The sequence below is a fragment of the Syngnathus leptorhynchus genome, chromosome 7 (assembly GCF_054491065.1).
Source record: "Syngnathus leptorhynchus isolate UIUO chromosome 7, UIUO_Slep, whole genome shotgun sequence".
Classification (NCBI taxonomy): domain Eukaryota; kingdom Metazoa; phylum Chordata; class Actinopteri; order Syngnathiformes; family Syngnathidae; genus Syngnathus; species Syngnathus leptorhynchus.
Window position 1 is genome coordinate 5,656,498 of NC_141201.1, and position 20,029 is coordinate 5,676,526.

The following is a 20,029-nucleotide window of genomic DNA, read 5'->3' on the forward strand; positions in this document are numbered from 1 at the left end:
TCTGTTGAAGTCTCCGAGGTTGTCATGCTGGTGAAATCCAAGCAGTACTATGAGCGTGAAGTCTCCATCTGAGTGGAAATAGCAGAGTGATTGCGTGATTGAGAGAATCTTTGTATTTTTTTGCATCTTTTTTTTTTTTTGATGGATGGAGACGATGATAACTGAAAAGCCTTTAAAATGAAAAGCTGGCACTTAATGTTGGGAGTCATTTTTTGATTGTATGATGTGAGAAGGAGATGGCAGCCATTTTGTGAGACAAACACTATGTTTTGTAAATGGAAATCTAAAACATCCCATGACCCAATTTCAAAATGTGGTGTGGCAAGGTCAGAGTTGATCCTTTTTTTTTGGGCCATTCTTGACTTCTCTTGTAAATTCTCAGTCTGTGATTTTCCTTGAACTTTTTAATTTCCCCACCAAAAAGAAGAAAATTGCAAGAACTTTAAGTATGTGTGTGTGCATTTATTATTCTTTTTTTTTCTCCTCAAATTTGATTGTCTTCTGTAAATAACCCTGGAAAGTTTTTTTCAATTTTATTTTCAAAATTTTCTACCTATGAGAGGAAGATGGAATCTTCTTGGACACTTTTTATTCTCATGCTGACAACACTGCAATTGTTTGTAAATTCAACATGCTCCATTTTTTTTCTTCCCTTGACTCAGTTTTTTTTCCATTAAAATGATGAGATGGAAAAAGAACGTGTTAGTGTTGTCTGTGTGTTTTGTATGCATTTATTTATTTATTTATTTATTGATTGATTTATTTATTGATTTATTTGGTTATTTACTTATTTATTTATTTATTTATTTATTTATTTATTTATTTATTTACCACTTTTTTATTTATTTATTTGCTTTGACGCAAAGCATGTAAATGAGATCTTTTAAAGGAATGTATTACTTTCAAATGCAAGTGAGTAGTCATATGAAATATATTCCATTTGGAAGTAACTTAACATCACTGTCTGTGGTAGAAATCTATAAAAGATAAGATTGCGGTCTGCAGTTGCCTTCAGAGAATCACTGCAGAAGCAAGCAAGCAAGCAAGCACACTTTGCTATTCAGGGCAGGTCCACTTTTTGCTCTTTGTGATGTACTCCTGCAGACGAGACATTCATCACAGTGGCCAGTGTTGACCGGACCCAACCGAGCAACAGCAGCAGGGTGTAGTTGAGCTGATCAACCATTCCATTTTCTCTTCTCTGCCTGCTTCCACAAGCCAGACACCAAACTGCTTCCTTGAGGCAGGGATAAGTGTTTTAAATGTGGAATGGGCTTTGAAAACATGTTGAAATACTTTCTGCATTCAATATTTGGCAGGACTCCAACCTTCCCATGCTCAAACACCCCCCACCCCTTGCCGCCATTTCCAAAACCTTAGAAAACCCCACATCTCAGCAAATGCAGCACACACACACACACACACACACACACACACACACACACACACACACACACACACACACACACACACACACACACACACACACACACACACACAGCCAGGCACCGCCATCTTTAACTTCATCATGCTGACCTCAGTTTCCCTTTGATAACTATGGAAATATTTGTGCACGTGTGTGTGTGCGTGTGTGTGCTATGCCTGTGTGTGACTAACCAGCCAATTACCACATCTCCCAGACAGACTGAGACTGCCAATCCTTTGCCAACCAATCAGAAAGGGGCAATGCGGTACTAGGCCGGGAGGTGGTTACTATGGTAACCAGGAGGCCTGTTTGCATGGTGGCTGATGGAGAAGTGATGGATTACAGTAATGGGATGGACTGGGGCAGGGGGTGGTGATAGGGGAAAGCGAGGATGAAGCCACGAAGAGAGGTGAGGATGGAGAAAGAAAGAGGAAAGGAGAGAGGAATTAAAAAAAAAAAAAAAACGGGGGGGAGGGGCAAGCATGGGGGAAAGAGTCAGGAAGACTCATACATAAATATATTGAAAATGAATGCATATGAAATGAAATGACTTAAAAATGAAAAATGAATGAGGCTGGACAATAAGAGGAATGGGGAGAGGAGGGGGCAGAAGAAGTGGAGAGGGTTTGTATTTCTGTTTGTAGATTGGTGGTGGTAGTGGTGGGAGGGGGATTTCATCAGTTTGGAATGGAATTCTTATTTTTTCTTCGGTCTGCTTTGAGATTTCTGTCGTGCCATCTGCCTTTGGTGCAGCCAGACAAGGAATTGTGTTGAAAGTGAAAGACAAAACAGAAGAAATTCCTCACCATAAACTAGATTCCGAAGTCATCTCTCATTATTAATAATAGCATGGCTGTAAAGTATTTTAATAAATATTACATGTTACTTTTTTTAATGACTGTCATAATTGTGAAGAACAAAATAAAACTGAGTATGGTTTTGTACTGAGAGAATATTTCATAATGAAGTCTTTTGTAAACTCTTGAGTGAAATTCGAGCTTTGTCTAAATTGAAATCAAATTAAATGAAACATTTTATGCTAACCGACCAGTGACCAGTGCAAGGGTAGTTTTGATTGACAGTTTCTTGAAGATATACTATGAGTAATTATTTGCTCTGATAAAGGTAATGCTTTTCAAAATACAACCCAGCAAATCATAATTTAATCGACTAAAATGTTCTGCCACTCATAGTTATCTTTAATGATTATCAGTCTCAGACCATTTTAATTCTTCACCTGAGACAAGCCTGTTCATTATTTGTATTAGTTTTAATAACGCAGCCCAGCAGACTGGATCATGAATTTCTCAAGTACATTTTTTCTGGTTGAGGAGGAGCAATTGAATAATCTTGCAATTGCAATTTAAATGGGGGGAAAGAACAAGGAGGTGAAGTGGAAAAACACAATTCAATACTGCAACCTAGAGGCAGAATTAAGTAACATCCATTCTTCCCCCCCCCCCCCCCCCTTGGGCAAGTCCATTCAGTGCCTGAGTGCCTAGGTGGGTTAATATTATTTAAATAAAATAATAATAATAAAAAAAATGTGATAAATAAATACAATTTACCTCGTCGTTATCATAACAGGTAAGTTAAATTCGAAAATACCATAGCTGTTTGATTTTGTCATCTATGAATCTGATCCCTTTATGCTTTCAGCATCAGACAATAAAGTTTTATCTTTCAAACTAATTGCATTTGATTTACACTTTATTATCAGTCTGCCCTTTCTTGTTTATTGTGTTTGCACATGGGGGAAAAAAAATAACAATCAAAACAATATGAGTCATTAAACATTTGTTTCATTTCAGGTCCTTAATAAAAAAAAAAAAATAATTACACTCCACAAACGCAGTTACAACTTCATGTCCTGTTGCCTAACGTCTCCCAATCATTTTGATGCTGGGTCGTTAATGTGAAAAATGAACACAGAGCAAAGTAACGGGAAAATATGAGGCTGATTAAATAAAGCCTGATTTATTTGATCTAATCCCCAATGTTCCGTTTGTTTTGTTTCGCCTTCATAGCTTTATTTGGCTTCATTTAAAATTAACATTCTGTTCAGTTGGTTCTTTTAATTCAATTGACCCTCAATAAATGAATAAATGAAACTTGACTGATATTAGAAGGGGAACAGAAGTCCATCTTGACTCACACTGACAGTCACGAGCACTGGTGAATACTTATTGTGTGTATTCAGCTGGTTGGGTAGTTAAGGTGATGGGCACGGTGCCTTATTCTTGTGAAACAGCATTTTTGCAGCTGCTGTGTTACTCAGAAGACATTTTTAATTCTTGGTATTCAATAGAGAAAAGATTGCCACGGTAACAGCAAAAAGAAACAAAGTGTACAATTCTATTCATTTTTTTCCAATACAAAAATGTGATGGCTTAAGTTCCTCATTTCTAGGACGTGGAAGGGATTTTTTTTTTCCCATTGGAGCCCTTCCAAGGTATCTCTGGGGTTCTTCAAAACATTTTCTTTTTTTTACAAATTAAAACAAATCCTCCAAAAAATGCTGATAAAAGTTAAGAGAGTCCTAGCATATTTGGAGGATTGAGGGGGCACTGCCCCCTGACTCCACCCTTTAGTTACGTCAATGTTCAAGAGAATCCGCCCATATTTAGATATGTATCCAATAGTTTGGCTAATTTGACCTAATTGTGTGATGTGATCACGTAGGTAAAAGTAAGCGCAAAACCTTTGAGTGATGTTTTCACAGCGTCTGTGCTGTGATCGTGGGAAAACAACACATGAAGAAAGTGATAACCCATGTGCGAATTTGTAAGCAAATCTGTCAAACACACTTATGTTTTATTCCACTCTGACACATTTGCTTCAGCTCTACATGACCGCAATGTTATGTCATCATCAAGTCGTAGAAAATGGATCTCCTTCTAATGAATTATTACTTAGCCGGAAAGGGTTTTATATTCGAAGCTCTCGATATATTAGTAAAGAAATTTCAAATCATCAAAATGTCCATATTTTTTCATCACAGAATAATTTCCACATTAGTCTAGTGTCTGTTAATTACTTCATTAGTTAACGACACAATTCATCATAGTATTATCATGACCTCAAAAGCATTTAACACACACACACACACACACACACACACACACACACACACACACACACACACACACACTCGTGGTAGCTTTAGATGAGATAAACAAAGTTAGTACAGGTGAAAGGTGAGGTGCAGACATGTCGTATATATGAAAGTCCCTCTCTCCCTTCGGTGCACACTGCGGCAGCTGACGAGTGTGAGGCACGGTGAGTGCACGTACACACACAATGAATAAACAGTTTAGATTTCTCACCTTTTAATTCTCTTCAATCTCAGAAACCCAAAATGGAAACCTTGGCAACTCTGTGCTCTCTTCTGCCACTCTTACTTTTTGTTCATGGAGACCTTGTGGAACAATTTGAGGTTTGTTTGGTGTTTATCGCTCTGGGAAATGAAGCAATTTAAGTGAATACTCAAAGCATCTTTTGTGCTCTCAGTAATTGTAAACATTTATATTTTGCCTCAGGATGTGCCTGAATGCTTGAAGTATTTCTACAAAAGCAAAGTGCCAAGATGGGGGTCTTCGACACCTGGCACTGCTCATCTCTGTCAACGATTTGCCAACCGGTAAAAAGTAGCATTGTAGTTTCCGTGTGGACAAAAGTTTTGGGACAGATGCTTGATACTGAATTGCAAGGTGAAAGATTTTGAATGTGTTTTGATTTTCTATTCAAAATGATAAGCAAGTGTGTCGAGAAATCTCACTGGTGCTACATATGATAATCATTTTTTTGACAAGTGATGAGGCTCTTCACACTTGCAGGTATCACTTTGCCACATTGTACGACACACACCACCGTATTGCAGTTTACTCTGCGTACGTGTTCGAGCCTAGCAACGGAGGTGGACGGGAGAGAAGGTGGTTTGTCGAGCCTCAGGTTGGTACAACGATGAATAATTACGATCATAGTGCGCAAACTCTGCAGAGGTCACTAATCAATGCAGAAACATTCCGATAAAAGGGCCAACTGTTTCTGATGGTTCTTCTAGCTGGTAAATAAATCGTGGCAAGTAGAGATGAAGGATGGTTACTGGCTGGGGAAAGATTATCCTGGGATCTACTTGGGAGAGAAACAGGCTCTCAATGAGGACTACACACACTCTGGCTTTGACCGAGGTCACCTCAACCCCAATGGACACCATGCAGGTAACCGAGAGGTTGGCACATGTCTAATGGAGCTTCAATTTCTGAGTAATATATGCAACTGCTTCAAGAATTGTCTTTCATTATTTTTATTTTGTCATTGTCTTCTCAGTCGGCATTTTAATCCCTCACCTCTATTTTTACAGTTCCTGGCCGCAACGCCACTTTCACCCTCACCAACGTGGTTCCCCAGAATCCCAAAATGAATCAGGACGCATGGAGAATCCACGAGTCTCAACTAAACGATCTTTTCCGCAAAAAGTGTTCCAAGGCCTACGTTTTGGTGGGTGCGGTACCTTCTGCGGGTAATTGGATTGTGAAGAACAATGTGAGGCGTGTCAACATCCCAGACTACCTGTGGAATGCGTACTGCTGCGTGGACAACAATGACAGGCCCGTTCAAGCGGGCGCCGCTGCAGCAAGAAACACAGAGGACAACTGGGTGGAGAAATTCTCTTTGGATGAATTCGACGAGTTCCTACAGCAGTTCTCAAATCAACCAGTAGGGGAGCTTTTCCACAATAGCTGCAACATTTGAGATGGTCATTTATTATCTCATAGTGCCAAAGTTACAAATTGTTAAGAAATATTTTCTATTCAAACGGCAAAACAAAATGATTTATCTTTCCGTTTTACAGCACCGAGGCTGTTCATCCAATTTTAACCGACAAACAAATAAAGATGAACGATCCAGATTTTTTTTTCACGTTCTTTCAAGATGACCTCAAAGACATAAAACATCTACACTTGAGGAAATCTGTCATTATATACTGTGATTGGTTTGCCTTATAATTATATATTCATTCAATAGTGCAATATTGTCGATGGAAGCAGCCTTGACATTGCTCACAGTGATGTGACGACTCAGCACAAAATCAGCCCAGCAGAATCCATTTTCACGACGACAAGAAGTTGTCAAGAGGATTCCGTCAATCAAACTTTTCAATTAGTTCAACCCGAAATAAAAAATACAATTTCAAGTAGACCTAAATGAAAATATTTGCTAATTGGGAATCTAGAGCGAGTACAGTAGCGTTGCCATGCGATAAAATGCAGCGGAAATTCGGCGTATGAATTTCCAAATCCGTTTCAAAATGCTCTTATTGGAATCAAAGTCAGCATTCTCTTCTGAAGGAGGGATTTGTAGTTCATCGTATGACACGTTGATGTCTACCAGAGGGCTCAAGCGGCCAATGTCGCCCTGTTGGGACATTATGATGAAAGGATGCTGTAATGCTTGCGAAGCAGAAATTCTTTGCTGCCCGTCCAGATGCAACATCTGTTTGAGTAGGTCTAAGAAAGCCTTCCTGTTCTCCACTTCACCTTCCATACATTCTTCCTCAGGAGGCAACGCGATCATATCTTCCAAGGGTTTGGGAAGCTCTCTGCAAGAATCCTGCTGTTTGGGTATCTCATTATTTGCTGCTTCAAATTCTTCAGGTGTCATGAGGCGATAATGAGGAACCCCAACCTCTTCATCTTCAGTGAAGTAGTTCTCAGTGTATTTCCCAGCTTGAAGTAGCCGGTCGTCTGGCTGGCCCAGAATGCAGATGATGTGCTTCATCATTTGATATTCACAGTTGACAGCAAATAGGTTTCCAGGCAGGAAGAGAAAAGCCATGATGCAGCCGACGCTCCAGACGTCTATGTTCTCGTTGTAAGGGAGCCCGAGGGTAATTTCTGGAGCTCGATATCCCACCGGTTGAATCTCTAAGCCTAGCTTAATTTTGGATGCTGGAATGGCATTACCAAAGTCAATCAGTTTCACCTTCAAGGGCTGTTCTTTTCTGTTAACAATCATGATATTGTCAGGTTTAATGTCAGCATGTAAGATACCGAGACGCTTCAGGGTGACCAAAGCCACGAGGAGCTGATGGGTAATGACGCGGATTTCGTCCAGAGACAACGGTTGACGTTGTCGTTCTTTCAGTAGATAGATGAGATCGCAGTCCAATACCTCAAACACCAAACAGATGTTTCCCTCGTGCTCAAACTGCTCAAAGAACTTGACCACGTTGGTACTATCTGCGTCTGTGACACTGAGCTTTTTCAGCATGGACAGCTCTTTCTCTGTGTCCTGTTTGATGGTAGGGTCATTTTTCAAGATCTTGATGGCTACCGCCTCGGAGGTTTCCAGATTTTTGCACACCGCCACTTTCCCATAGCATCCTTCACCGATGAAATCCAGGACGGAGTAAGCATTGGACTTGCTGTACAAAACCTTGCCAATCTTGACTTCGGGGCTTGTCGCATTCACTGCAATACAAATAAAGACAGGACACCACTGTCAAGTCAGTCGTTAAATATAACAGCTAAATGGAATAGAATTGAGGACACTGTTAGTCTGTGAGAAGCATGGTGGTTCTGGAACTGCTCCATCCATGGACCTTTCGCAATTTTGGGGGTTTAGCCAAGACTCTCATCCAAACCCTCAGGATAAACAAGACGGGAAAAAAGCAAAACAAATAAAGTCAAATTTTGCTTGGGGACCTGGATTCAGCACCGGACAGCGCCCACGGGCCTGTCACCTTAAAAGTGGGACAAGTCTGCTTACTCCATTCTCATCTGCAGTTTTTATTTATTTATTTTTCATCATAAAACGGATTGGCTAACTCATCTAATATTAACATGTGAGTAAATGAAAGACTCCCTCAATATAATAATAATAAAATAATGAAATAATAATAATAATGTTGACGTTTCTTTTGAGCCAATAAGTAAACAAAGTACACTTACGTGAAGAAACAGATGAGGCTGAAGACTCCGAGCTTGTCCATGAAGACATTTTCCAAAGCTCCGTTTCCTTTTCAGCGTCAGTAATTCCTCTGACAGCTAACCCTGTCCACCTTTCTGGAACTTCTAATTGACTGACCGGTGACGTCATAGAGAGCGTGTTTAAGTTGAAATGTCCCTTTTCAAGTGGAAAGCCGTAGAAGTAAATGTCAGTAGAGGAGATCCCTCAGTTTTTGAGACGGCAGAACTGATATTCAGCATTGCTGATATTAGGGACGTCATAACGAGTCATAATCATAATAGTTGTTGACCTGTAGACATGACGTTAAATACTGTTCCATGCCTTCGTCTTGTCTATTTTTGTACACAACTACCGTAATAAATGAACTCTTCCATGAATGTGATAGTATATACATAAGTGACGTTCAAAGGACGTGCGTTCTTTGTTTTGGAACAAGTCAGTCGTCTAGCACGTTCATTTGCGCTGCCTGTCTGCACTGAATTTAAAGAAAGGCAGATTTATAAGGACATTTTTCACTGGTTTGAATTCACCGTTAATGTAATTCATATTTGGAAAGGCTGGTATAATAGTAGGCTTAGAATTAGGTCGTGCATGAGCAACGCGCATGCGCAATCACACCCAGATTAATTTATTGTAACGTTTTTCCGACGTTTGGAAACGTTTCCTCTACTACAATGAACCTCCGTATAGTTACACTTAGAATCACTTTCGGAGTTTTTTTAAAAATATATATTTTTTGTTTTAATCTTTCTTTTAGGAGCAAACTTCCGTTGTTCATCAGTGTTGAAGATTTCATTTTATTTTTGTTCGAGTTTCGCAATCATTTTTGTCCATGAAATAGTTTTAAGATATGATATGATCAGTTTATAATATTAACCACTAGATGGCAGCCGTTGGTTACTGGCGGTTACACTGATTCTGCTTTTGAGGATTTGTGGGACAAACATTGTAGGAAAAAAAACATAGTACTTGAATAATAAAACCATTTTGAATTATTTGATTTTTAAGAAGAGAAAATGCACGAAATTAGTGCATCATTTTAAATAGCTCATTCTTGATTTAGGTAAGAACTAAGACTTTTGCCCTTTACTTTAGTCTACCAATAATGTTTGATTTCTGCAATGCACTTTATTTTTATCCCAGTTGATTGTTTTCAAGGTTCCTCTTTAAGTGCTTGCGCCACACCTACAGTAGCCTACTATGGCAAAACATCCTTAATGGGAACTTGAAATGCTGGTCTACCTGTGTTAACATTCCATTGCAAAAGTTAATGACTGCATTCTTTTAAGTAATTATAGCGACACCTGCGGCAGCAAATGACTGACTGTTTTGACCTTTAAATAATTTGTCATGTCATTTAATTAAGTTAAATATGCACACCGTTACCATTTTTTTCTTGCAAATTAACCTGAATAGAATTTCATTTCAGATGCCATGCAATAACCATCCAATTTATTTACCATTTATATTGTTCAGAGTCACACAAAGCTGACACATTTCTTTTTGTTATTTCAACAACTTAATGTTATACTGTGCTTGTTTGTTGGTGGACATTCAGCAAGCTAACATTTAAAATTGTGCAAACACTATCATACAAATTTACACCCATCCATTTTGTACTTCTAAAATTAAGAAGCAAAGGTTTATGTAAATGTAATACATGTAAATGCTTATTGGCCAGTTTTCCATTGACAGCCCAGATTAGGCACATGTACATACAAATATATTGAAAACCCGAAAAGGTTATTTGCAATTGTACCATCACCCTTAAGTGTTTTATAAAACCTAAGTTTCAAAGTTTTTTTTTTCTTCACCCAAATGATAAAAAAATTAATCTGTGAGAAAGGGATGAAATTCCCCAGTGTGTTTATTTCACTGGGAGTATTGGCAAAATATATTGAAAAGAGTCACCTTAATGAAGGCCAAGCATAGATCTTGACACATTTGACAACGTAGCTCATTCAACCAAACTGGACCATTGGGTGGTCCACCCAGGTTGGAAGGTTGGCTACTTTTCCCTCTGTAGCTTTCTCTATTGGCCAGCTCCATGCCTTAAAGAATCCACACAAGTTCATCCCCACAGTTTTGGAGAAAGTCTCCGCATACAGATTCATCTTGCCGTTGTTGTCCTTTGGATATTCGGTCATTTTGAGGTACGTAGCAAACACCTTCTTGAAGGCATCCCAGCCAAATCTTTCCTGGAGCTAGGTGAAAGGGGCATGTGTCATTCATCTGCATCAGTTTCATTTCAGCTCAAACAAGTGTGTTAAGGCTTCACAGTCACGTAGGCTTTTTTATTCTTTAGGAATGTACTCAGGTCTCTAAATCTTGTCTCTCACCTGCAAATATGTTTCAAGAGCCACCCACACCTCCCATGTGCTGAGTTGCCTGCCTCCTTCTACAAATTTCTCCAATCGTTTCTTTCTCTTTTCTGCGGTGACATCTCCATGAGCCTATATTGAAAAACCAATGTTGTCAATTTAAAACAATATCATCCTAAAATAGGGCCCAGTCAAACAAGACAAATGACTTGACCTTTTCCCTGCTGATCCCTAACACCTCCTCATTGATGTACACCGACCAAATGTTGCACGTGCACTCTGTAGTGTGTGGCCGGAACTCCCAGGGATCTCGCTGCTGGTTGTGACCAAGCTCGTGGATCGGCCCCCATAGGCCGTTAGTCTTGGCGAGCTCAAAATTGACCAGTGCATCAGCCGAGACCTTGTGTACCATGATGGGGTATCCGGCGTGCATCCAACCTGAAGAGTGATACAAATAATAACTCTCCATGATTTCTGAATTCACTCATCAGTTGTTATTCCCCCCAAAATATTTTTTTGATAGTTCTATAGTGATGTTTTGTATAGACTCTTTGGCATTCATACAGTACATACATACCATAAGAAATCTGCACATCAGCAACGAAGCGTTCTTTGCGAGGGAACTTGTGCGGCTTGGCGGCTAAGTCAGCAATGCCTTTCATGATCGCGTCCCAGAAAGCTGCCAGCAAATCTGGTCGATCCAGATTCCTGATGACATCTGATGGTACTGTGAGTATGATATTTTCAAACTCCAACTCTGCCCAAGGGGAAGGAGCTGTTTGCAGCATGGCCCAATTGGCTAATGTTGTCACACCTGAAAAGAGAAGAGGGATACAGATTTGAAAACTACCTTATGGGTTACGTAACTATGGCTTAAGGATTTGCAGAAGCGACTGTAAACTGTATAAAGTACAGTCAAGCCCGAAATTGTTTATACCACATGGGTGTGAATTATTTTGGGCTTCATTGTTGGCTTACACTTGCTACAAATAGACAGAGTTAAGCCCCAAATTAATTCATACCCGCCGGGTATAAACAATTACAGGGCTTGACTGCACATGCCAGGCCAATAGCTGGTGAGGCACACTTTGTTTTCCATTTGAATTGTTTTTATCCTCACAGTTGAACATTTATCGTACATGGTAATGAGAATATTTAACACAACAGTGTATTTTTAGGCTCCAAATATAGAAAATATATTTTTCAATGCCATTTTATGGAGATGGCCACGTATCATGTTTTCTCTATTTAGACTACAAATTATATTATGAGACATTTTATTAACTGCAGAAAGGACACAAAAAATAAAATCATCATCCTCACCAGATTTATAATAAGGTGCTGGCACAGCTACCTGCACTATGACCTCTACCCCTCCCACTTGGGTTTTAGGTGGGGCCACCAAGTAGATGAGACCTCCCCACAAGTTCCACACCTGGATCATCTCAGTCTCAATGGGAAATTGCGCGTGAACACTGGGTGCTCTCTTCAGTTCCTCATGCTTAAGATAGTCTGTTTGACAACCAATTTGGACCTGTGGCGGAATAGAAAAGATACGTGCAGACAATATTAGGTTCAAATTCTTTGTTTATGTAAAAACATCCATTGTAATGATTGTCATGATCAAGCTTGAGTGGGAGTTTATCTTTGGGTGAGGGGCGGGGCATAAACATAACATGCAATTTTTTTTTTTAGGTAAAGTGATTTGACACCGTGCCATCGAAAGCAATGCAGCAGGAACAGAATAATTCCGAATAATAATCATTTGGATTTGTTTATTTGTGACATACCTTCCATCCCTTGTTGACCATCTGTTCAGGAATCGCTATGTAGGTCTTCATACCATGAGAAAGATAGAGCCCAGTACTGATCCACTCTTCACGTTCTGATGCATAAATAGAAACACACAATATATGGGTAAAACCTTCAAATGCTGGGAAAAAAAAAAAGCCTTACCTGCTGTGTTGACATTCAATGGGATCCTGTAATTATAAACAACAGGCAACACGGGTTTCTCCTTGATGAGGTAAGGCAACAGGCTGTCAGGATTGGGGCAAACCTTGTAAACCTCGGGGCCCATGTTGAGCAGGAGATGCTCTTTGGGGCTACTCACTGGGCAGGTGTCACACACCTAAGAAAAAATTGAAGTGGTGGTTAAATATAGTAGTGCTTGAAGGGGTTATCCGCTTACAGTATGTGAGTATGTATGTATTATATAAAACGGCAATCAAAGATCTGATTGGTCCACTGATCTACCTGAGGGAGGCCTGATTTCTTCAGGACGTGCAAAAGGCTGGACAGGACTTGAGCGTATGAACAGCGATCATGGGCTTCCATTTTCAAGAAGGCACTACAGTCCTTGCCAAATCTTTTAAGGTATTGTTCCTCATTATCGGTAAGTTCCTCTTCCTCTGTTATGTGAGTGACAAAGCGTTCTAGAAAGTGGCAGAAGTGGTAGGTGTCTTTCCCAATCTGGCTTGGCACAGAGACTTTGAAAAGACCACCCTGAATGGTGTCAGGCAATAGGCTCAAGCCCATTTTGTTCAGGATCTTGTTCCCTGCAAATACAATCCGTGTCAATTTGGATACCAGGAAGCTGGAAAAAAAAAACTTCAGCAGTTTTGTGGTAGAATATAATACCTGAGAATTCTGTCAAGGGGTTTTGGTCTTTGTTCGACTGTGCCCAGTACCAAGCATGGCCACCAATCAGTAGACCTCCTCCCTCAGCCACAAAGTTTTGAATCTCTTGTGCATGTTTGTCACTGTATGCGGAACAAACAAATACACTCAGGTCGTTCCTGAAGTCGCTCTTCTCACACTTGAACCCAGATTTCTTGAGATTGGTGAGGGCTTTATGTTGCAGGATGCCAACAGTCCCGTGTCGCCCTCCATCCAACCAGTGAATAGCATTGGTCCAAAATGGAGCCAGTTCCTGTGATGAAAAAAAGTGTGTTCCTCACATGACACATTTAAAATGACACAATACCTAATTCTGTTTTTCATGAACGTTACCTCTCGTTCCAAATATCCTTCGTGACTCACAACTATAACACGTCCAAGGCCATAATAGGAGGCTGCCAGAAAGGGCCGTGCATCTTCTGTCATTCCGATTGGGAAGGCGAGCCGTCCGTGAACTAGAATCTCCGAAGCAATCGTGTTGCCCGTAATGTCAAACTCAGATATCCCCTGAAGTAAGAATTCCAAGTCGTCCTCAAACTCTTTGTCCAATCTGCAATTTAAGAACCAACGGGTTTAAAGCACACAAGAAGAACAACAAATGAATGTTCCTGACATTGACCTCTACTATTTCAATGACAAAGGTAAGTAATAAAGGTCAAGGATCATTTGACAATCCCTGGTAAACCTCTAGAGTGGTGTAAAATATAAAAAATACTTTTAGTAACAGCGTTAATCTAGACATGTAGTCGACACCGCATCTAAGATATTAGAATTTACATACACTACGCGCATCCAAGAAGCTGGAATCTGAGGGTAGACGGGCACCAATTCAGCTTCAGCAAAATGTTGAGAGAAGTAGATACCGGTCACAGCAGACACTTTATTCCCTCCAAACCCAAGCAGCGTGTTCTCCTTTGGGTGGTCTGAGGCCCAACTCCATCCATGCCCTCCAATCAACACCCCTCCACCGTTTTTCAGAAATGCCACCAGGTCCTTCCCGTCTGTAGTTACGCTGTAGGCGTCTGTTACATACACACCAAGATCCAAACTCTTTTTGAATGCCTCAACAACTTTGTTTGGGATACTGGATTTGTTGAGATTATCAGCCACTTCTTTAACATTCTTGTTGACCCCCACCGACGGGTTGCCATCTCCTCTCAGCCAAAGGACGGCATTTTCCACCAGATCGGTTAATTTTGTCAGGTACCCTTCATGTCCCAGGACCACAATTCTTCCAGAGCCGTACCGAGAGGCAGCCATCAGCACCTGACCTTGGCTGTTTATGACTAAAGGAAATGCATGTTCTCCAGTCAGCAACAGGGCACTGGGAACATGAGAGCCACGGAGGTCCACTTCTTTTAAGTCTCTCATCAAGGACAAGAAGGCTGCCTCATTATGACTTTTTTGGGTCGCCATGGCATAAAATGAATCCTGCAATTTATTTCAAAAACAGACAAGTATTATTTAAAAAAAAAATATATATCATAGATTAGTTACACATTACATCCCATCAACCAGAATCATGAAGCATTCTCTACCTAGTGATAGCAAAATCCGCACTTTACCACAAAGTCACAAATTTACCTGCAACTTGCAGTCGAAGTCGAGGAACTGATAGTGCGCACTGTAATTATACTCTAGTGCGGTAGTACAATAGAGGCGGGGTGTCAAGTGAGCATAACCCACTCAGAGGCTTTTGACAAAGACCAGGAACAAACACTATTGGATGTGCCATTACATGTCTATCTTTGGATAGACTTTCATTTTTATCATTTCTCTTCAAGGGATACGCCCTGGTAAACTTGATGATCCAGTCTCATTTTAATGCAAGCCACACAAGATAAATAAAGCAAGGTCGTCCAAGGGACGTCACACTAGTTTGGTTAAATTATGCACGGATTAAAAACAGTTCATTACTATCACATAATCGTGTCAAATAAGGTACATCGGACAAATGTTGTATTTTGATGTCGTCCCGTCACCCTGCGCTCCAAGGTAAAGCGCTCGAAATTTGCACAAAAAAAGAGGAACTACTCCAAACTAGTGACTTTCCTACATCAGCTTACTAAGTTAATTGATTTCTATTGTACTGTTTCTCCTGTTTTCCTCATGAAATCGAAAGTTATGCAGTCAGTCATATTTAAGAGTGCGATACAACGGAAGTGAAAACGTATGCGCAGTTAAAAACAAAAGAGAATCCGCAATGTTGATGTCACTTGATAAAAATAGAGGTTATAGTAAGAAAGTCCAGTAAAAAAGAAAAAAAAACATGTCTGCATTCTCTAAATATTTTATTTGTATTCTTGGGCTTGCAGAAACGTTTGGCGTGGTCGGAACTATACAACTCACCACGTTTCCGGGTGGTCTTATTATCAGAAGGACCTTTGATACTCACAAGTGTTACCCATACGACTCAAGTTTTGATCAAAACAAATCACCGTTTCAAGTGAAAATAAAAACGTTGTCGTTCAGATCATCACGACTTGACTTCGAGACTGTGTTGCTGAAATGTCGTGTGTTTTGATTAGTTCATCCGGCGCTCAGGTCCTTTTGGAGGATGGACGAGCCGTGGTGCTGGGTCGAGGTCCCGACACCGGAGTGGTCGACAAGAAGTGTTCAAGACATCAGGGTAAATTTAACACTCACGCGTTCATAAGCTTTCGCCAAATCTCTCTTCAAATAGATAATCTGTTGCATTTCCTATCTTTAATTGTTAATTCAAATACCCCCCGATGATCAATACTCAAAACAGCATGAAATATTGACTGCAAGTGTGTTTATTTTTGTCAAGCAATTTCCCAAACTTGCAATAGTCTGCACGATTTGAAAATGTCATCGTTTTTCTTTTTTGCACGTGTGTGTTTGTGTGATTTTGTGCAATTGTGACAGTCATGTGTTTTTTTAGTGAAGGTGGTGGCTTGCTTTGCAGACCAGGATGTGGTTGTCACTCAGGTAGGAAAACAAACCTTTTAAACTAGGGTCAAGCGCCCATCCTGTTTTGGAAACAGTTGTCGCTTTTTATCCCCACGTCTTGCAGCAGTTCATATTTATCGTTGCCTCAGGTGTCATTATGTCTAAATAAATGGTAATACATTTGATTCTATTGCCTTGATCTACCCTGCATGTTTTTGATAACCGTATAAAATCCATAACATAAATATTTTTACTCTTCCCCAGCTGGGTCCCAATCCCAGTTTCTTGGAGGGTGAGAAGCTTGGCCGTTGCCAATCTGGTAAACTCAGTCACGGTGGCACCCTGTACTTGGTCAACCAGCAATATCCATTCAAAGTGTGCTTCACCTCGAGCTCATCACGACCTACTTCTGGTGCGGTCCAAAGAGAACTCAACAATTCAAACAAAACAAAAGGTGGGAAGAATGGGAATGAAAAAGGATCACCATGGAGTCCACCTAAGCGCACTATAAAGGATTTCTTTCCTTCCTCTCCCGTAAAGGTAAAGTCATTTATTTTTTAGCTGTATTTTAGCTGCAGACTTGTGATTTTCATCCAATTTCTAGTCCTTAAAAAGGCCGCTTAGCCCAGAGAGAGGACATCTTGATGCAAAGCGTCACCGAGGGGATGAGGAAGCCTCTAGTGAATGGAACAACGAGGAGGCGAGTGAAGATGAGAATGAGAAACGAGCAGAAGAAAAGCTCAGGCAACTCCAGGAGTTGGCAGAGACAGCCATCAGTGAGAAACGGAACCGGAGCCCAGCAGAAACAGAAACACAGCCTGCATCTTCTTCTTCCAGGGCCTGTCTAAAGAACTCTTGGCAGCAAATTGGCAACCTCATGCTTTATACTGCTGCAGGGGTCAGAGGGAGTGACAAGGTGGGCACCGGTTGAATTTTGCCAAACTGAAAAAACATTTTATTCATTCATGAGTCTTCATCTCCAGATCGCTGGGTTTGACATTGATGGTTGCATCATCACCACAAAATCAGGCAAAGTCTTTCCCACTGCACCCGATGATTGGAAGTATGTCAGTTTCCCTGAAGCCCCCAAATCCAAATGATTTATGTACCTTCACAAATGGAAGAGGTTTTGTCTCATTTTTGGATATCATTAACAGGATCCTCTACTCTGAAATTCAACCTCGGCTGACCAGCTTGATCAAGAAAGGATACAAGGTGGGACGAGCAAAACGAGGATATTAGCTAAAGACAAGCCTAATTCAATCACATGATATGTCGGTTTGGTTCGTCTAGGTTGTGTTTTTTACCAACCAGATGGGGATCGCACGAGGAAAACTGAGACCAGAAGTCTTCAAATCGAAAGTGGAGGACATCCTCGCCACACTGCAGCTGCCCGTGCAGGTTTGAATGGTGGAACTAACAATATACACACACTGGGGATGTCGTCATTTTTAAAAAAAATCAATTATCCTATTGAATCTAAAAAGTACAATCAGTTGTCTGAATGCTGACGTGTGGACTGTTGTCTGTTTCACAGGTGTTTGTGGCAGCTGGTCCAGGAATCTACAGGAAACCTGCTGTGGGAATGTGGAATCATTTGTGTGAAAAGGTACGCTTAGGTGGACTCCATAGCATGTGGTGGACGTTGTGCTTTTTTTTTTTTATTATTAATTTATTTTTGTGTCTTTCCCAAATAGACCAATGATGGTGTTCCTGTGGACAATGCGCAAAGTTTTTATGTCGGAGGTGAGTTTGTGCGGAAAGTCTGAATGCGTTACGATATGTATCATTTCATCACCATTGTCGCTACAGTTACCGTGAAGGATTACTTGATTTTAAACCTAATTTGGATTCATTTATTAGTTACATTCAACCCTGCTTAACTTAACATTTCAAATTGGTTTTGCCATTACCTTTAACTGTCTGATAATACCCGAAAGATGCTGCAGGCAGACCTGAGAACTGGGCTCCAGGCAAGAAGAAGAAGGACTTCTCCTGCAGTGACCGACTGGTTAGCCCTCTTTGTACTCTGGATGTTTTTTTTTTAAATAATTCATGCACAGGTGGTCAAATATAAACAATTGGTTTCGTGTATTTTTAATGTCTGCAGTTTGCTCTGAATCTCGGCCTAATGTTCCACACTCCAGAGGAGTACTTCCTGGGTTGGAAGACCGCCTCTTACAATCTTCCACAATTTGACCCTGTGAGTGGAAAATATGTTGTGCATATACCACACTATCCACATTTTCTAGATTTCTTTTTTTTAATTAAATTAAAATCTGAATTCCAGAGAAAACTGGACTCCAGCGCCAGGCTATACGACCCGCCGTCTGCGTCTCTCACTGCTAGCAAGACAGAAGTCATTGTGGCCGTGGGTTTCCCCGCTTGTATGTAAATGCTGCGAGTGTTTTTCTTTGTGTTGTTCCTGTATCAACTCAATGGCGTCCTCCAAATCTTTTGTCTTTTTGTTTTATGCAGCGGGCAAATCCACATTCTTTCACACCCATATTATCCCAAAAGGTTACGCATACGTCAACAGGGTGAGTCATCAGTGTGACCAACGCAAAATTTTCTTTATTATCTAAATCCTATTTATCCCATCTATACAGTTGTTAAGGTGGAACATTTAAATGTGGTAAATTTTTGGTGTTGCCTTCAGGACACGCTGGGTTCATGGCAAAGCTGTGTGGCAGCATGTGAGCGTGCTCTGAAGGAGGGTCGCAGCGTTGCCGTAGACAACACCAACCCTGACCCAGAGTCTCGCAAACGGTACCCCATAAAATATCTTTCTTTTATTACCGGTATATAGTTAGCGATACTTCTAGATGAGAGCTTCGTGTGATGCTAAGCGGTTAAAATGAAAAAAAAAAAAAAAAGGAGTGCTCTGACTTAACTATCCTTTGTTCCTGCATATTGATGGACATAATATTTGTCTTTTATATTGGCTTCTGCATCATACTACTGTTTTGACTGGATGCTACGGTTGAATGAATTATATTGTTTATGTAAGCTCTGGTTTTTTTTCTAGTTATGTGGATGTGGCCAAGGCAGCGGGTGTGCCCTGTCGCTGTTTTCAATTTTCAGCCACCCTGGAACAAGCCAAACACAACAATAGAGTATGATTCACCGTTCCATGCCGTCACGTGTGTTCTGTTGAATAAACGATTCGATTTTCATAATGCATTTTTACTGTTGTTGCCAGTTCCGCGAGATGGCGCCCTCAGACAGCAAACATGCCAAAGTCAATGAGATGATTTTCCAAAGCTATAAGTGAGTAACTCCAGATTACATGAAACAGCATGTGAATCCTTTCTAACGACTCTGTCTTGCTTGCTTTCTCTCGATGAGCAGAAAGCACTTTGTGGCACCCGCTCTCTCTGAGGGATTCTCCGAGATTCTCAGCATCCACTTTGTCCCTGACTTTAAAGACAACCAATCAGAAGTCTTATTTCGACAGTTCACTGAAGGCTGATGGCGCTCATCACATTTATGAACAACGAATGAATATTGATTCTAAATAGTTCATATGTGAATGGTGAGACTGTGCCAAAAAGCAAAACACGAGTGTATAAAGATGATTTTCCTTTTTACATGATTGTACATAAAGCTGTGTATAAAATGTGCTCAATGAACATCTGCATGTTGTAGTTAATCATTTCTCCAATAAAAAGAATATTTTAGAACCTGGCAGTAAAAGATTTTATATCACTTTGACAAT

The 20,029-nt window shown here is 40.4% G+C and overlaps 4 protein-coding genes across 7 annotated transcripts; 2 read left to right on the forward strand and 2 right to left on the reverse strand.

Moving 5' to 3' along the window:
• The first annotated feature begins 4,672 nt into the window (after window positions 1-4,672).
• Window positions 4,673-6,378, forward strand: LOC147054385 (endonuclease domain-containing 1 protein). 2 transcript variants are annotated; one of them, XM_085917259.1, is made up of 6 exons: window positions 4,673-4,705; window positions 4,776-4,862; window positions 4,966-5,066; window positions 5,263-5,377; window positions 5,490-5,646; window positions 5,790-6,377. In XM_085917259.1, the coding sequence occupies exons 2-6, from the start codon at window positions 4,785-4,787 to the stop codon at window positions 6,179-6,181; spliced, it is 843 nt and encodes a 280-aa protein (XP_085773385.1). In that variant the 5' UTR covers window positions 4,673-4,705; window positions 4,776-4,784; the 3' UTR covers window positions 6,182-6,377. The 2 variants fall into 2 exon arrangements, with proteins under 2 accessions (XP_085773385.1, XP_085773387.1); XM_085917261.1 differs by having other exon boundaries at window positions 4,692-4,862; window positions 5,790-6,378.
• LOC147054386 (homeodomain-interacting protein kinase 1-like) lies at window positions 5,399-9,555 on the reverse strand. Its single transcript, XM_085917258.1, has 2 exons — window positions 8,380-9,555; window positions 5,399-7,899 (listed from the first exon to the last, which is right to left on the reverse strand). Exons 1-2 carry the CDS (start codon window positions 8,525-8,527, stop codon window positions 6,659-6,661), a joined length of 1,389 nt encoding a protein of 462 aa, XP_085773384.1. The 5' UTR covers window positions 8,528-9,555; the 3' UTR covers window positions 5,399-6,658.
• Window positions 9,556-9,765: 210 nt separating this feature from the next.
• On the reverse strand, window positions 9,766-15,991 carry LOC147054387 (TRPM8 channel-associated factor homolog). 2 transcript variants are annotated; one of them, XM_085915874.1, is made up of 12 exons: window positions 15,794-15,991; window positions 14,180-14,829; window positions 13,732-13,948; window positions 13,360-13,651; window positions 12,976-13,277; window positions 12,676-12,850; window positions 12,510-12,604; window positions 12,043-12,253; window positions 11,297-11,533; window positions 10,934-11,157; window positions 10,738-10,851; window positions 9,766-10,602 (listed from the first exon to the last, which is right to left on the reverse strand). In XM_085915874.1, exons 2-12 carry the CDS (start codon window positions 14,812-14,814, stop codon window positions 10,360-10,362), a joined length of 2,745 nt encoding a protein of 914 aa, XP_085772000.1. In that variant the 5' UTR covers window positions 14,815-14,829; window positions 15,794-15,991; the 3' UTR covers window positions 9,766-10,359. The 2 variants fall into 2 exon arrangements, with proteins under 2 accessions (XP_085772000.1, XP_085771999.1); XM_085915873.1 differs by lacking the exon at window positions 15,794-15,991 and adding an exon at window positions 14,983-15,139.
• Window positions 15,237-19,993, forward strand: pnkp (polynucleotide kinase 3'-phosphatase). 2 transcript variants are annotated; one of them, XM_085915875.1, is made up of 18 exons: window positions 15,237-15,393; window positions 15,927-16,027; window positions 16,304-16,350; window positions 16,576-16,851; window positions 16,916-17,227; window positions 17,295-17,374; window positions 17,469-17,526; window positions 17,605-17,712; window positions 17,849-17,920; window positions 18,009-18,057; window positions 18,252-18,322; window positions 18,422-18,514; window positions 18,602-18,698; window positions 18,790-18,851; window positions 18,971-19,080; window positions 19,340-19,427; window positions 19,514-19,581; window positions 19,663-19,993. In XM_085915875.1, the coding sequence occupies exons 1-18, from the start codon at window positions 15,353-15,355 to the stop codon at window positions 19,781-19,783; spliced, it is 1,854 nt and encodes a 617-aa protein (XP_085772001.1). In that variant the 5' UTR covers window positions 15,237-15,352; the 3' UTR covers window positions 19,784-19,993. The 2 variants fall into 2 exon arrangements, with proteins under 2 accessions (XP_085772001.1, XP_085772003.1); XM_085915877.1 differs by lacking the exon at window positions 15,237-15,393 and having other exon boundaries at window positions 15,712-16,027.
• Window positions 19,994-20,029: the final 36 nt, after the last annotated feature.

Bases quoted from the DNA above. Each gene is read 5' to 3' on its own strand.
- LOC147054385 (XM_085917259.1), top strand. From the start codon at position 4,785: ATGGAAACCTTGGCAACTCTGTGCTCTCTTCTGCCACTCTTACTTTTT. The intron at 4,863-4,965 runs GTTTGTTTGGTG...ATTTTGCCTCAG, and splicing joins ACCTTGTGGAACAATTTGAG to GATGTGCCTGAATGCTTGAA. The intron at 5,647-5,789 runs GTAACCGAGAGG...CTATTTTTACAG, and splicing joins CCCCAATGGACACCATGCAG to TTCCTGGCCGCAACGCCACT.
- LOC147054386 (XM_085917258.1), bottom strand. From the start codon at position 8,527: ATGACGTCACCGGTCAGTCAATTAGAAGTTCCAGAAAGGTGGACAGGG. The intron at 7,900-8,379 runs GTAAGTGTACTT...TTTGTATTGCAG, and splicing joins AGCCTCATCTGTTTCTTCAC to TGAATGCGACAAGCCCCGAA.
- LOC147054387 (XM_085915874.1), bottom strand. From the start codon at position 14,814: ATGGCGACCCAAAAAAGTCATAATGAGGCAGCCTTCTTGTCCTTGATG. The intron at 12,254-12,509 runs GTATGTCACAAA...ATTCCGCCACAG, and splicing joins TGGTCAACAAGGGATGGAAG to GTCCAAATTGGTTGTCAAAC. The intron at 10,852-10,933 runs GTCAAGTCATTT...TTTTCAATATAG, and splicing joins TAGGGATCAGCAGGGAAAAG to GCTCATGGAGATGTCACCGC.
- pnkp (XM_085915875.1), top strand. From the start codon at position 15,353: ATGTTGTATTTTGATGTCGTCCCGTCACCCTGCGCTCCAAG. The intron at 18,323-18,421 runs GTTAGCCCTCTT...TAATGTCTGCAG, and splicing joins TCTCCTGCAGTGACCGACTG to TTTGCTCTGAATCTCGGCCT. The intron at 19,428-19,513 runs GTATGATTCACC...TGTTGTTGCCAG, and splicing joins AAGCCAAACACAACAATAGA to TTCCGCGAGATGGCGCCCTC.